The 16,722-nt window shown below is 47.6% G+C and overlaps 1 protein-coding gene and 1 long non-coding RNA gene across 7 annotated transcripts in view; one reads left to right on the top strand and one right to left on the bottom strand.

The window, feature by feature from the left end:
- LOC120898293 overlaps nucleotides 1-16,722 on the bottom strand; it is a 124,747-nt gene that overhangs the window by 788 nt on the left and 107,237 nt on the right. The gene's annotated exons all lie outside the window — the stretch shown is intronic.
- LOC120898286 (nicotinamidase) overlaps nucleotides 1-16,722 on the top strand; it is a 59,447-nt gene that overhangs the window by 2,428 nt on the left and 40,297 nt on the right. For 2 of the 6 annotated variants that reach the window (XM_040303927.1, XM_040303926.1), the window contains exon 1: nucleotides 14,622-14,773. The exons of 2 other annotated variants lie outside the window; for them this stretch is intronic. In XM_040303927.1, the coding sequence (XP_040159861.1) occupies nucleotides 14,762-14,773 (12 nt within the window). In that variant the 5' untranslated portion in view covers nucleotides 14,622-14,761. Of the gene's footprint in view, nucleotides 1-14,621; nucleotides 14,798-16,722 lie in introns of those variants that run through there. 2 more of the 6 variants (XM_040303922.1, XM_040303921.1) reach the window with 1 other exon arrangement.

The following is a 16,722-nucleotide window of genomic DNA, read 5'->3' as shown; positions in this document are numbered from 1 at the left end:
AAAATAAAAGAGGTGATGGCACCCTTCTATACTTCCGCTCCTCCAGCACGGACACGGCAGTGCATGGGAACACCGCGTGTGGTCTTGCGTGTGTGTAACACCTCGTTCTTAGGGTAAATTCTTCGATGGGAATGTTCCACACCACCAAGCGCCCCTCGTATCCCTGCTGTGCTTTCCGGGCTCTCTTTAGCAGGCAAACATACACACAAAGAAGCTAAAACCGGATGTTATTCAAAGTTGCCTTTCACAGGGTACACAGGGGCAGGATTCCATCCAGCAATAGGGTGGCGGGGCAAGCTGTGGTGCGCACAGGTGTCGAAAGGATATCATATTCCCCCGTCGGTAAAGCAAACGAAACACGGTGGCGAATGCAAACATTGAGTTTATACGGGGATGACAAAACAAAAAATCCTTCATTCGTGTTGTAGTATAAGCAGCACTATGCACATCACAATCTTTCTTCTCCCACCCGGTTTCCTCCCCCATTACCTTCGAGATGCGATTGTTTGAGTCAAAAGATTGTAAGGGATGGAGGGGGTGAAGAACGTCAATGAGCCGCTGTGGTGGTGGTATCCTAAATAAACCCGAATGAGCTTTCGACTTAATCACCGGCTCAGCTGGGAAGATGACGGCGACGACGGCGACGACGACGACGACAGGAATGAAATGCGAGTGATTGCATGCTTTCCCCGTTGTGTGTCTTCCACAAGCAGCAAAAGCTTCCGCCTGCTGTAACTAACAACTGCTGCTGCTGCAACCTGTGCGCCCCAACTGCCGAAGATAAAGCAGCTGCCCCGCCTACTTCGGTGATGCAGTAGCGCGCAATGCGCTCTTCTGGAGAGATGTAAAATCTGAAACGAACAACAGATTCATCGAGGAGCACACACACACACACCAATGCACACACATACATACACACACAGATATCCATAAATAAAAGTAAAACCACATTCTTTACCACGAATCCCTTTGGGTAATGGAAATAGCAGCGAGAGTAGTGGAGGAGGGCGGAGGTGGTACCGGCAGGGGTACGTAGCATTACGGACAAAGCTTGGTGAGATTGTTTTATGTGCTTTCACACTCTCTTGCTGGGGGTAATTATTTTCCGTTTGCAAGATGCCAACCATTTGGCAATCTGAAGGTAGGAGAGAGTTGCGAGAGGAGTGTTAGAATTCATAGAAAACTAAGTAACAGTTACACAATGGGGTACTCTATTAAAATCAACAAAAGCACGTAAAAGAGCTGTAAGTTTCGCATAAAATTCGTATAACTAACGGCTATAAATTGAGCTGAGGTCTCAGGGAGGTCTAACGGTAGACGTGCAGGCTCTTGAAAAGCAGAGAAGTAGATAGATTCACATCCGGACAGTCTCTACCTATTTTGGAAAGCTTGTACTAATGCTTGTCGGAATGGCCAAGTTGTTATAGACTCTAGACCTAGACTACATATGACATTTGAACAGGTTTTACCTAAAACCGTCAATCGAGGATCGCTATGGTTCCTCCTTGACAGTTCTCTTTGAATTATTATAAAATAAAGAAGGGAAATAAGCAAAAGAATTAACAAGATAAGGTATCTTTGTGATCATTGATCTCCTTATACTTCTTGTCTTATTTTGTGGCCGAAATAGCCAAATTCTATAAAAAACGCTCACAGAGTTCCACGTGCTGATCCATAGTGATAAATCAAGTATAAAAATGTGTGAAAGTTCTATGAAATATATGAGGAAAATAGTGTCTAGACACTGGTCCGGTCTGGTAGTACAGTGGTCAACTCGTACAACTTAACAATATACCCGTCATGGGTTCAAGCCCCGAATGGACCTTGCCCCCATACGTGTGTAGGACCTTGACTATCTTGCTCTAAATAATCAGTAGTAAATCACTGAAAGCTAAGTCCATTAGTGAGTACAGTCAGGCCTTTTGACCTGACCGACAACGGTTGTATTGTGCCAAAGAAGAAGAAGAATAATTGTCTAGGCATTGTAGGCAACAAAGAGCCGCCTAGCCTGTTCGGTCTGGTCTAGGCCAAATGGGCTTGGTTATCTGTGACTTATGATTTAGTTTACCAATAGGCTCCATCCATTCAAGATTTCAATGCATATTGTTAACGGTCGTACGGGATCAGATAAACCTGATACAACTAAGAAATGTACTGATACAACTGTGAATGCACTGATAGGATGCAAATGCATTAAAATTGAGATAAAAGGTTAGGTGATCTGTTGTTTGCATCACTGAAACAGCATCAGACTACTCTGCTTTTAGAGTTATCTAATCTTCAAGTAGCTGACGTAATGCAATAAATCCCTTTGAGCTTACTGCATCGTAATCGGGGTTACTCCATACAGAGGCTATTTCTGCATAGTCAGTAGTCCCCCTATTTGCTGCTAAGTTACAAACAACCAATAACTAATGTACAAGAAGTGTGCGTTGGCTGTAGTTGATTGTGTGGAATGAAAAAGGTCAGCATCTCTCTCAGCTGAAGTGTAGGGCGGCAGGATCGTTTCAGCCCGAGGACTAAGTTTATCTCGATACATCTAATAAAACAACACCATCCGTGCAGAAGCTACTCCCGTGTGTCACCGTTATGTGAACCATTCTCTTCGTCATTCATATTTAATAAACACGTACCACACACATCGACATCAACTTCTTCAAACTGCAAGGGTAAATTAGTGCGTCTCCACCAGCAGCCACCGGGGTTTTTATACATGTTCCAGTCTTATTTCCAGTCTGTTCAACTTAATTTGCTACTCGAAGAATGCTTACACACCCAAGACAGACGGACCAGACAGACAGCCAGACCTAACACAGCAAGCAAGACCAATATATTCCTTGAGGCAAATGCTCTCCCCTTCCCTTTCCGAACAAAAAGAAATCAGAAAGAAAGACGAACTTGCCCCGAAACTGCCTATTCTAGCAGAATTTGCTATTAATGTCCTGTTATGGTTTTAGGTTGCCTTTGGTTGCCGCTCCATGCCTCGTCTTCAACAGGGTATATATATATATCTTACGACCGGGGATCTCTTCTCCCTCCCTCCTTCCCTCCAAATCGGTCGTACGGTCGCTCTCCGATAAAGCCCCTAAATTGCTGCAATTCATTTGCTACTTCTACCGCTTTTGCTGTTGCTGCTGTTGCTGCTGTTGCTGCTGCCCCAAACTTCAATCGAAGACATCCGCGGTGGTGTAAAGGGATGGACGCAACATGAAACATCTCCCGATCCGACCACTTTCTTCAGCCTTCCTCACTTCCTCCTTCGAACGGAACGGATTGATTGAATAACATCAATCAATTAGCAGCCGGGACGAACGACACTTTGCCGGATTGTTGGGAAGGGAGGGTGGTGGGAATGCGGAGAGACACACACAGAGAGGGAGAGAGAGAGAGAGAGCGGGAGGGAGCTAGAATGGAGGCTGTAGTGGTAAGGCCAACGAAACGAATATCCAATATCGGAACCATTGGAACCAACAACTGCCCTGGCTGTGTTGACTGGCTCCAGTGGAAGTTGTGCGGGCAAATGGAGTAGATTTTCGTTTTTTCCCTCTCTCTCTCTCTCTTCCGTTCTGTGTGGCCACGTACCACCGCCACCGTTACAGAAACGGTAGGCCAAACGCCACTTCCACGTGGGCTAAGTGGATTTTGAAGACACTGTTAAGGGATTTGTTTTACCCGGTCGGACGAACGACCACCGCGCGCTGCTGCTGTCGGTCGTAGTGTGCGTTGCTCGAGTCCGTTTTCGGGGGCTCCATCATCCATCAAGCAATTTGATTGAACCGATAGCACCGTACCATGTTTCCATGGCACAACCCGGCACAACCTCCCCGGTGCGCTCTCTGCAGGGTATCCTACAGGGGGGGGCCCTACAGTGTATTCTTGCTAAAATTTTCTTTCATTATTTTCTGTCCCCCCTCCCCCTCCGACATTGTCTTGGGTGGAGAGGTGGAGATCGTGAACTTGTGCATCGTCTTGCGGCTCCGGGGCTTGTGCGTCATGGGCACACGGATTTGTTTTTGGTGGTGCTCTGTAGCGCTATCAACTTATCGTAATCGTGAATTTTGCAACACAAGACCACCGGACGGGGTGGTACACATCAGCGGCAGGGGTAGAAAGGAACGGGGAAATGTAAAAGTAATTTGTATTTTTACGAGCCATCGTAAAAGCATCATCCGGTTGGGGAGGGGGTGGTGGTGGTGGTGGATGATGGGGAGAGCTGTTCGGTGGAAATAATTCAAGTTGCTCACATTAACGCTAAAAACAGCGCGTACCGAAGAAAGAAAGGTCGTTGATCATACATACCCTATCGTCGGGCGTGCTGCCCCACCGTGCTGCGCTACCCAAGGCCAGGTGGTACACATACCGGCCTGGGTCTGAGAATGGTTGAAGCACCATTTTCCACCCCCTTCCCCAGTATCGTAATTTCGCAAATGAAGAAGTGAACCAGACACGACAATGTTCACTGCTGCTCCACCATGAGCGAACGGGGAAGGGGGACTAGCTGTAAAACTGAGCTTTCCGCTGTTTGTGCAGATTGTTGAAGAAAAAAATGGCCCAAAAATATTATCTCGCTTTCACTCTCTCTCTCTTTTCTCCCTTGTTGTTTTTGCCACCACCACTACCACCTACCACGGTGAAATAATTAAGCAGTGCAGTGCTATAAAAAGTTAATCAAACGATTGCTAATTTGTTTACCACCCCTGGGCCTGTGTGTGTGTGTTGTTTTGTTTTGGTCCTGACCGCCCCCCCCCCTTCAGCTCCCCCATCCCCCCTCGCACTTGATTCAAGAGGCGGTAGGGTGGAAATTTACGGTTATCCGGTTGTCACTTTAAGCTGCCCCACGGGAAAATGGGGAAAGGGAAAATGGGCGGGGGTGAAATTGGGGTTCATTTTTTAACCTTTTTTAACGAGTTGTTGTTGCGGTGGTCCACGAGCTAAAGCTTTGCCAGCCGATTAAACCGCAACGGTAAGGGTAGGACCCCGGAGGACAACGACGGCGGCGACGACGTGCGATAGAATAACCCCCTGCTTCGTCCTGGGGGAGAAGGTTTGTGTCCACACAAGTATAATGGTTTCGCTCTCTCACTCTCTCTCACTCTTGTTCACCTGTGTGCCCCCCTGTGTGTGCGTTGTACAGCCAAAGTCCGCAACAGAATCGCTGCCCGTTGATCATTTCGATTGTTATTTGTTTTCCCGCTGCGACCAAACTCCCCCCGTTCCTTCAATCTCTACCTTGCGTTTATACCGTCGAAGGGTGGAAATGGGGAAACCGTTCGGTGGAAATTCGAGAAAAATTCGTGATAATCATCAACATAACGAACCACACAACCGGCCTTACCCAACCACCACCGCAGGGGAGCGCCTCGATACAGGTTTGAATAAATATACATACCCCGCACGGGGTTGAGGTTATCTTTTTATTCCATTCGCCAAACGGTTCCGCCAAGCGAACTGCGCGCGTAAACTCGTTTGATGATGGTGATCGTCGTCATTCGCGCAAAATGGGCAAAAGCGCGCAAAGGCAGAGTCGCCAGTATACGCACACAGCGAGGAGTGAGAGAGAGAGAGAGAGCGAAATGAATGAAACGAAACACAGCAGTGGCAACTTGGATGGAACAGCGGTTGTTGGTCAGCAGCAGCAGCAGCAGAAGCAAACACGTGGGGCATGGGGAGAAGGAGAGGGAATCCGTGTGATGGGTGATTGTGGGTATAATTTACTTTTATAATTTATTCCATCAATTCGTGTGGGGCTAATTTTGGAAAAAGGCGACAGAGTGCGGTCAGAGCCGGAATGGCAAAAACAGGAAAGGAAAGCGATGAAAAGGAAGCAAAGGAGAGAAAAAGAAAAACCCCTCCAACGGGGGTTTGCAACTTTGTATGAGACACGGTGGTACGGCGAGTGGTTCCGGTGGTGGATTGGTGGGTTGGTGAGTTGCAGCAGGGATAAATACACTCCCCTGCCGGTGGTGAAATTGACTGGTGACATTCAACATTGTCAGCACCATTCACTCAAACCAAACTGCAACTACTGGGGGGCTGATGATATAGATGTGTGGTGTCATTAGTGATGATGAACGGGTGCCAGGGACGTACAGGGTCACATACAATCGATAAATTATGTTTGGTGTAGCAGCAGTGTTGTGCCGTTTGTTTGGTAATTAATTTACATAAATTGTCATAATAATCGCTTTCGCTTGTTGGCGATTACTTGAGGGGCGGGAGCTGGAGGATGATGATGAAAAACCATTCTAGAAAATGTTGTGATTTTAAATGATGCAAACTAGATTTCAATCACAAAACATTGTTCCATTCGTGTTTCAAACTAAATAAAAAAAGGAATAAAATTCTTTTTTATTCAATCAACAGGATATTTGACTCCAAAATATCAAATAGAAACTTAATTTCACATAAAAAACATGACTTCAATTTAAAGTGCAGCTTATCTGTTGATTGCCTGTTTAATATGGAAATCTTGAGTCCAGCAAGTGAGCTATATTTTTTGTAAACAATACTCAATTTACCATCAGCCCGGATTTTGGGCATTTTGATTGCAAGCCTGGAATCATCAGCTTCATCTAAATCCGCACACAGAAGAAGCACCCACTCCGATCCGACTTTTTCGTACAAAAATGGCAATAAAAACGAACCATTTTACTTACACTTCAATCAGATCAGCTTTTATGAGCGTTCGTTCCATCATGTTGCTGCCTGCCTGGGCACCCACAGAAGGGAATGAGAAGATTCTGGGCGGAGAAGCAATCTCCAGCAAAAACACCGAGCCAAGGTCATTTGGGCCCGGGGCGTTTGATGATCGTACTTCCACCAATCCTCCCACCAATCCCACCTTACAAGAAGGGGGAAAATTTATTGTTTTACAACAATCGAAACATCACACTGCTGCTGGCTGCTGATGCTCTTCTGACCCTCCCCTGCCTCCTGTCCCTAGGCCCGGGGACGCAGCAAAAGATTTATGTGCGTTTGCGAAATGATGGGGACTCAGTATTCAGTAGCACAACTCTCCTCCCTCCTCGTCTATAATTCCCCACCCCTCGTAGTGGGTCGTAAAAGTGCTGATTCTTAGTGGTCCGACGGGGGTCCAGTCGAACGGCGGCCGGTGAGATGACGCTTTCGGGCTGCTAATTGCACTCAGGCCGCTGCTCACTACCTACGCGCGGGACAGTCGGGACGTCAAACTGGTCGCGCCACACTTGACAGTTTGCCCTTTTGACAGTGGACGTCCACCATTCATTGGGTCTGATTGTTTTATGGTTTTTGTGTGGTGTCCTTGCAACACATTTCCGGTGAGGGATTCTTCAGATGGGAAATAGTGGGCAAAGACTCGCACACTCTCTCACACACGGAATGACGGTAAAAGGGCGCCCATTTAGGTCCAGTTACTCCATCCCTCCCCGTGTGACATTTTCCATTTTCCTATTGTTGTCTGCGGGACTTTCTCGGGCCATTATCGGCCAAACCGTCCCCTGTGCTTGTGTGTTTGTGTCTCCCCCTCCCCCATTCCGCCACTCCTTCTGTTGGCTTTCACATTTCTGAACTCGTCTGACCGTCCCCGTGTGTGTGTGTGTGGTTGTTTTATATCATCGGTTTGCCGCAACCAGTCACTCCAACTGTGGTGGAAAGACACACACTCACACACACACACACGCCCGATGGCCATAGTGTCAAATGACAACGATTTATTTGCGTCACCAGTGGCATTAATTTTATTTCTCCCATACGTGCTGAATTGCGTATACAATTCGATTAAATGGCTCCCCATTTGGTGTGTGGCGAGTTCGGCTGTTGCGAGTCCATTGTCGTCGTCGTGTTCGTTCCCGGACCGGACAACGGGTCCAAATGAGTCCCCATGAACCGGCAAAATGGGTGGTGCACACACTGTGGAATGAAATTGCAATTGATGGAAACACACGGCAACAGAGAGAATGGGAGCGAGGAAGGAGTGATGCGGACAACGAGCGGGGCCGTGGGAAAATGCTCTCCTATCCTACGGCACTATCCGAACATCCGGCCCAATCGAAATGGAATTGAGAAAAATCGAGCAGCCACCCGAGGTTGGGGGACACTTTGGAGGTAATATCTGCAGGCCATCGGATGTGTGGTGGTGGTGCAGAGGAAATTCGATTTCGGGTGGAACCCCGGACCATTTTCGGTTAGTGTTTCTGTGTGTCTGTGCATGGTTGGTTGAACTTTTATTTACTTTCCCGCAGCGCGTTGCGTTGCGCGCTGCTGCAGTCGGTCGGTCGGTCGAATTATTCCTGCCGATTTGTTTGCCATCAGCATCGCTGGCTGATGTAGCAAATGACAGCCAGTTTGTCGCCCTGCCCGGGGTGGACCGGTTCTTCCACTTCACTCCACGGCTGGGATTTTCGCTGTAGAGGAGCCGTTTTCCATCGTCGTCAACACTCGGGCGCGTCACACGCACAACCTACCGGCGGAAAATGATATGTTATGCGTCAGTGTCCCGTTGCTCACCGTGCGGATCCGGACACATTTCTGGGAGGGGAGGGATGGGACATTGGGAAATGGTCGACATAGCAGAATAATGCAAAAATGACACGCAGCAACGAGCAAGTGTTGCGGTTGTCTATTGATTATTCAAGTCTCCATCCCTGGCCCCCCTTTGGGGCCTGTTTGCGCAAAGCCATTGTCAGTGTGAGCCCCGGCCAGAACCATTATTGTAGTGCGTGTGCGTGTGCACGCGTGTATGTGTGAACTGCTTTTGTGCTGCTTGTATGTGTCCCTCGTGTCTCGTGTCGCCAGGGCTTGCGTGGCATAATAATGTGTTTACGGAAATGATGCGTGAGTAGTAGCATTGCTTTCGGGCGACGGGGGTTGAGATTGAATTTGCTGATGTAAATTTTGACGCACCTTTGAAGGTGATGAGAAATACCATTTTTCCATCCTTTGGTGATTGTTTTTTAGCGGACAAAATAAGCTTGAAGTGGGAATGAAGAACTAAATTCGTGGCTGTGTTAAAACTTCATTTCTAAATAGAATGAGTTTGCTTTCAGCAGTAAGCCTAAAAGTATGCAATGTGCATCACGAGTCGCCTAAAGGTAGGCATTCTCTACATCACTATTCATATAATTATCGATTGTTCTATTCTGAGTTCGGTTCAAGTCGAGAAAATGTATTCTAGGGTGAACTTTTTCAAAAAAATAATTACTACTCGATGTAGGAATACATCGAATGCTTAAACAACGCCACTTTACTTGTTTCGAACTCTCTGGCGGATGTTTAGAACTGTGAATGATACCAATGGATATCGTTCGAACACTTTCGTCCAGTACATTTACACTTCAATCGTTTCCTAATCCAACGATTGCTGCTGTCCTTCCGGACTGTCGGACTGTCATTCTTTTGCAGCAGGCAAAGTTAACATGCCATCTGACCGATACCTATACATTCTTCCATGTCAGCCTTCCAAAATCTCTGCGCTTTAGCAAATCGCATTAGACACGCACAGCGAACCGATTGGTTAAATGTCAAATCCCGTCCAATATCCCTACTACTCCCCGACCTCCGAAATCCCACATCTGTTGCGCTGACATGTGGAAACGGTTGCAACGGTAAACACACACATACAAAAACACTTGCATAGTGGCAGGTTCGGTAGGTCAATTAAACCGATTTCGCAGAGCGCTGTTGGTCGTACGACCTCGCCGTCATCAAACAACAACCACGGCACACGCTTAAACTGTCGCCTGTCAGGAAGCTACTTTCGAACACCGAACATCCATCCATTGCCATGCCATGGTGATGGCAGAGTGTCGTCCCCTCGGGGGGACGAACCAGCTGCAAGACGATAACACGATTTACGTACTTGCAGTACCGCAGCAGTGTCCACCGCACAGTGCCCGGCGCAAGAGCGGTTGCGGTAGAGGTTTGCCCGCAGGCGAATATTGATCAACCATCGCCATTCGTGTGCTTGACTGGCAACAATAACGTTCTACTGGGTGGGCCACCGCGCCGGGCCCTCACAGCAGCAGTAAACTCACAGCCGTCTTCTCGTCTTTCTCCGCTTGTGTCCGCCACGGTGGCGCGGTGGCTGGTGTAAGGATGATCGAAAGCCGCGAGATCCCTGCTACCGATACAGCCTACCGATGCATTGCGGCCGCCACGCCACGGGTTTGCCCCGTTTTGGTGGAACCAGGCCCATTGGGACCGGGGAGGTGTCTGATTCGAGGTGGTGCAAAATTAAGTGCTCCCATGAATGCCCTTCCCATGAATCGAAAACCCGATTTGGTGGATGCAGTCACGGCCTGTCGCTACCATCGCTACGCGATGAACAATGTATTGCGCCTGCCACAGGGAAGAGGCCAACATATCTACAAGGGGTGCTGAGGGACCGTGCGGGAAATAGGCGTAGCGAGCTGAGGCGAGGATTAATCTGCATAATGCAGAAGCAGGACATAGCAATCGGCTGCCGGTCGACGGGACCGGGCTGTGCACGAGGGTTAAGAGTATAAATATTTTATAGAGCATGCGAATATGCGTGCCCGGCCACCCGGTATCGGCGTATCGATGCAGAGGTGGCGCGCAGAACGGTAGGTGAAATAGATCCGCTGGAAGTTTATTGAATAATGCAAAGAAGATGCGGGCTGCCGGTGCGGCGACGCGTTATTGGTTCGGTCGGAAACGATGCCAAAGTGGCGCGCTCTCCCATTTGCACACGGCGTGCGTTGGGACAGTCGTCAACAAAGTTCATTTTCGCCTTTTCGGGGGAAACATGGCGCAATTTTACGACCAAAGTTTGTTGCTTTAAAGCATTTTACAGCTTTAGCGCCGTATTTTATTGACTTTACCTCATACGTCAACCATTACTTCATAATCATCGTTGAGTGGGATGAAAAGGACGCCTAAAGTTATGCAAAACGCATGACACAATTTCGTTATCAAGGGGCTACGAGCTCGTTCTTAGTCTTAATATAGTTAGAATTGGTTAAAAAATAGAATTAATTCTGCAGAGAGTATATAAATTATTCATATTTTTAAGAATAGTATGTCCTATTTCTTAATAAATCCTATTCAATACTCATGCATACTGTAAATTTATAGCGACAACACAATTAAAACGAGTTCTTTATTAAAAGCGATCGTTCTGAGTTGATTTGTTGCTTTACAGGTTGAGTTCCACGGTGCATATGACATGAAATTTTCCAAATTCCTACAAAATTGAACATTGAACCCGGTTTCTTCTATGCTGAAGTGAATCCTAGCTATACAAAAAACGCCCCCCAAAGCACAGTGAACGTTACAATGAAAGTATGAAACAACATATTGCTTTCGAGAATTTTCAACTGACTGTTGCAAAAAAAGTGCACCACCGACAGTAAAAAAAAACCCATACCACACCAAGCAGTGACTTTGTGAAACAATGAAAATTTAATTACCGTATGCTGCCTGTCTGCCGGTAACACTTCCCCATCCTTCCGCACCCTTCCCGACAGGGTTTTTTTTGTTATTCGCCCGATGCCATGCAATGAAAACACACACACACACACACACACACACACACACACACACACTCCTAAATACACGCTTTGGCAACCCGATTTTATTGACCGAAAAAGTCGATGCTGCGTGTACCCCGTTGCCGAAAGCAAAGACGCTTTTCATCCGGCCCCCGTTCCTCCGCTTATCCCCCCAAAGTGCCAAGTGTCATCCTATTGTTTGCTGCGTGCCGGTGCGATGCACATTAAAAAAGCAAACGTTATTTTATGCACTCTCGTGCATAATTAATTTTCGCTCTCGGTCACCTGCCGCCCTTCCCTTCCCAGTTACACCACTTGGCCGGGGGAGTGGTGGTGGTTTGCTTAGTTGAGCTGGAATGAATTTTGGCCGTACAATAATCGAGCCGCGTGATGGAAGAGCAGAATGAGGTGGTGAAGCTGCTCTCCTCCCTCCCAGCCGACGAGGACGACGGCGATGCGTGCAAATTTTGGATCGCTAACGGGAACGGGCTACATTTTTGGGGAGAACCGTGCGCAGGCCCCCCGCGGCAATCGGACAATCGGGAACAGAATGCACTTCGATAGCGAAGGTACGGGGGGAAAGGGGGCAAACGATTTTTGTTTCTTTTATTTGAACGTTCGACCGCTTTTTTCCCTCTGCAGCGCTTTCTGGCGTGAGACACGTGATTCATGCATTTGGAGGCCTCTGCCGAAAAAGCCCCCTGAAGGCACTGTCGCGCACTGGTTTTAGCGTGGCGCGGCTCACGAGGCGCACCGGTGTTGTGCGAAGGCACATAAATAATAATATCGCACAAAACGGAGCTGACTGGTTCGGCACTCTGGAGGCTCGGGCCACAAAAGCAGGGTGCAGCGATGCATATCAGGGTTGCACGGTTGCACGCAACGGTTGCAACAACATCATGGGTACGCCGTTTTACTGTGGCTGTGAGTGTACGCGCGCGCGCGCGCGAACCAATAAACGCAATCGAGGTCAACCTGTGTCTTTCCATTCCGATGCTCATCCCCCCCCCCTCCGCTTTGTTCTTCCTAAATAATGCGAATTTTGCTACTCGCGTTCGCCAATAGATCCGTGGTGCATGTGTTTTTTACTTCTTCTTGTTGTGTGTCCGTTTGGGAGGGCCGTTGTTGTTCTAAATGATGTGTGGCACCACCACTTACGGGGGAACGGCAACCGATTGTGCATGTGTGCAGGTCCATATTGGAGCACAGCGAAATGATGCAATGCTGGGCCATTTTTGGGACCAACAGCAGCAGCAGCAGCAGCAGCAGCAGCAGCAGCCTATATATGCCGTGGTGTTGTTTCGGGGTGCCATCGTTCGTCAAACAAATGCACTTCTATTTTCTGCCCGTAAACAGCCGATTCCTGCACGGGTTTGATTCGATCGTTCTGTAGCACTTGTCCGCACGAGAAACTGCTCGCGTGTCATATCAACGCAGAGGTTGTGCAGCCGGAAATGAGCCAAGAACTGGCCGTTTGTTTCATTGTGTAGTCGTTTATGAGTGGCTGGGGGGGGGGGGGGAGGTCAAGTGGGGTGAAGGATTCGATTCGTGCACGATTGCATGTTGATAGCGTTAATGCAATTCTTTGTGAGCGGGAAAAGGGGGGTTTGTAGAGTTTATTTATGTACAAAGGTTGGAAGGCTGGCAGGAACGTTCAGGGAGAATAATTTGAAATGTAAACAGAACAGATTGATGAGGTGGATGTGTGTTATCGTTTCACCATTTACGGGTTGGGTGAACATTTTTAAACAAACGAGCATGATTGATTAACTGACAAAACAAAAAAAGCATTCGGAGCATAATTAAATTGCTCTATAATTATTTTAGATTATCAGCTTCATCAACTCTATGTCACAGTTGTTCAGTGGGAATTTTAGAAGGACAAAAAGGCTGATTTTGTCCCATTTATTTGTCATTTTCGTACGGCTAATATACACCACAGAGCGACTTAAACAAGCAAACCACTCGCCGCATGCACTAACACGTACCCAGCATGAACGTTTGATGAGTTCTCTAATTTCCCGCCAGTGGCGCTGTTATTACGCGCACACTACGCTTGTTTAGCACACCACAGAATGTGTGCTAATTGTGCAGGGGAGCTTGTTGGAAATTATCCATTTGATGGATTGCATCAAGTATCAGCGGTGACATCAGGGCAGTGATTAGATTCGTGATTAAGTTTGCCCCCGAAAATCCCATTGAAATTGGACCGCACACATACACAAACACACACTGCCAACCTGCTTACAGGAGCGTGTCAGCGAAAAGCCACCACAAAAGGCCCCAAACTCTACCCTCCACTGTGGGAGCGTTTTGGAGCTGATTGGTTCCGGTGGCGTAATTCTATCGTCACCAACCACCGTCTGTCTGGCTCACCGTTCACGTTTATGTTGCGCACGATTGACCACAGCGCTGTGTGTGCCGCCTCCCGCGTTTGTCTTGACAATCCCGTGACTGGGAGCAGCCCCAGGAGGGGCGGCGTTGTGTTTATTGTAAACAGTCGCCGTTCACCGTTGAACCACAGAGCCGCTGTTCAGTTTCGGAACGCGCAGCAATCATTTGGATGATGTGAAAAGGGGGTAGGCGCATCTTTCCTCTCTGACGGACCTGATGGGTTTGCCCTCTCGCGGCAAGAGACACAGTGGGGGTTTGTTGTGCGATTAGGTTCGTGTTTCCACTTGAGTTTGAGTTTTTCATTTCCGATTCTGAGTAATACAAGCCAGTCCAATGCCAAAAACTGGCGAGTAAATACAATCGATCGTCATCATGATCGAACGATCATGTCTGTGTCTGATTGGGAAATTTGAACTCCAAATCGGATTTACCATTTACCAACTTTATCGATCGTTTGTATCAAAATGTAACAAATTGACTAAAAAAACGTCCACTATTAGAGTTTATTGGAGCCCTTCCATGCATGCTCTTACTTATTCCATGCAACACAAATAAACATTTGCAACGCACACAACGGTGTGGTCGATCTCGAATGTAGTAGATGATGAATAAAACATCTCCTCATGTTTGTATGTTGAGAATGCAGGCTACGAGGGGAGGCACTTAGGGCCTCGGCTAAGGGAGGGGAACTACTTCTAACATTAAAGTGCAGCTCCAACTAGTTCAGTTGGTAACCGCAAGCGCATCGCGTACGTTCGCGCATCAGCTCTCCGTTTGCGTTTCCAGTGATATTGATTGCGTCGTTCCGTCGATAGCTAAGTGACGGTGTTTGTTTAGAGTCGGAGAATACAAAAACAAAAACGCGTTAATCAACAATCATGTCACTGAAGGTGAATATTCCTGTGCAAGTTGAGGTAGGTAGGCGTGTATAGGTAGCAAGCCATTGGAATATGCTGTAAGCATCCGTTAATCAGTTACCATAAGCAAGCTTCGTAGGGCATAATTCGGCATATTTTTAGCGATGATCCATGCAAACACCTTGTCTCCCACTGACCATTACAGACAGGGTGTGTGTGTCCGAGCGCGCGAGTCGCACACTTGCCGAAATTAATAATTGGAAAAGTTGCGATCTGTGCACGGCACTCGTCACCATAACATCGTATTGCCCACGCGAGCCACCCACCATGCACATGTGTGTCCGTGGCGGCTGTGGCAAATGATAGCTTGTCCTTAAACTTTGCCTCGTTAGCACAGTTACGGCCGGATCGACCGCATTCAGCATTGGATGATTGCATGCAGCAGCCATGTCTCATCCCGATACCGAGCCGCACATACAAACCCGAGTCCTCCAGCACAGCAATTGCAATCGATCAGTCAATTATTTTGCACCAGCGACGTCGCAGCGGTGCATTGGCTGGCGAAGCGAAGGACAAATAAAATGCTTCCCGGGATGGGAACCATGTTTAATTGCGTTAGTTTGCATTCCCTATCGTTCCCCATTGTAGTGGCATTTTTCCAGAGAGTTTTATTTCGTGCACGGACCGGTATCGTTTGTGTTTAGTTGCCAGTCAACACGAGGTCTATCTTGCTTTTTACCGCAACCCTCGAGATGATGATGAAGTATAAGTGTGTTGGTGCTGTATGAGGTTTGCCTTACTGTGATGGCAAAGAGTTTAGGTATAACAATGATAGCTCGTTAGACGCTTACCAGCTTGCAAATAAGAGGTTTTGCAGTGTACATACGGTCTACACTAAAAGGTAAAAGGTTAAAAGGAGCTGTGTTCAATATCTACACCAACATCCAGCTCCGTGCCGGTGTGCAGTGAAAATGGGGTTGTTTGTTTTTGTTTCGTTTCGGGGGTTCGTTAGCGTGAGAAGCGTGTTTGATGATTGTGTCACTATTTTTGTGTAAAATCTGCAGAAAATGCATAATACGACCTGTCTGTCGGTAGGCGTGGTCCCACTGACAGACTGATTAAAGCGATAACTTCATTACGGCTACTTATGCAATGCCAGTTGCATACTTTTAGGCGGTTTTCAAATAATGCTCAACAATTGCTGTCATTACGTTGCTTTTTCACGGTTTGTTACCAGCATGTATGTGTTCAGTTTGAAAACAAGCCAATCAACATATCCAACAACCCACAGCAGTGCAGAGCGTCGCAACAGAAGCTGGCGGCGAGGCGATCTCTAAGCGGGTTGTGTATTTGCATTGCAAATGTCACCAAGGAAGTGTTTTATTTGCTATGTTTTTTTCTCCATCCCATCCTATCCTACGTTCCCTGATGCATTCTGTGCAATGTGCCATGCAATGATGCACCACCGTATACACACACACACATCCAGTGTGGAAGTGTTTGAGTTGCATGTTTAATTAAGCAACTGGTTCCATTAGGTGAACCGTATCGGAGCTAGTAAGTTAATTATGCTGATTAAAGTGTACCACCTATACCGCAGGGGAAGCGTATGCTGGAGAATGAAAGGGCAGTGGAGGAACAGCAAACCATCGTTAACTTCCCACCCCCCCCCTCCCTCCCCCCCAAGTCTAAGGCCCCGCTGCTGCATCCGGGCAGTTTGGAAAAGCTTTTAAAGTACGCGAAAAAGGACCCCCATTAAATCGACCACTCCATCAGCAGCATCTCCTCCGAATTGCTGCGAAGTGTTTGGCAAGAGAATTTATTATTTATTCACACATTAGCGCGCGCGCATTCGGTCCGGTCCTCGCAACATACCCGAATCCTTCTCCGGCTGCTGCTAAGTGCTGAGTAAACTGTTGCTTTTGCGAATCTCAATAAATTTCCCATGAACCGGTAAATGGCAGGCGGCGTTTATTTTCACG

The sequence above is a fragment of the Anopheles arabiensis genome, chromosome 2 (assembly GCF_016920715.1).
Source record: "Anopheles arabiensis isolate DONGOLA chromosome 2, AaraD3, whole genome shotgun sequence".
In the NCBI taxonomy this organism is placed as follows: domain Eukaryota; kingdom Metazoa; phylum Arthropoda; class Insecta; order Diptera; family Culicidae; genus Anopheles; species Anopheles arabiensis.
Note: the sequence above shows the minus strand (reverse complement) of the source record. Positions and strands in the feature narration are given on the sequence as shown.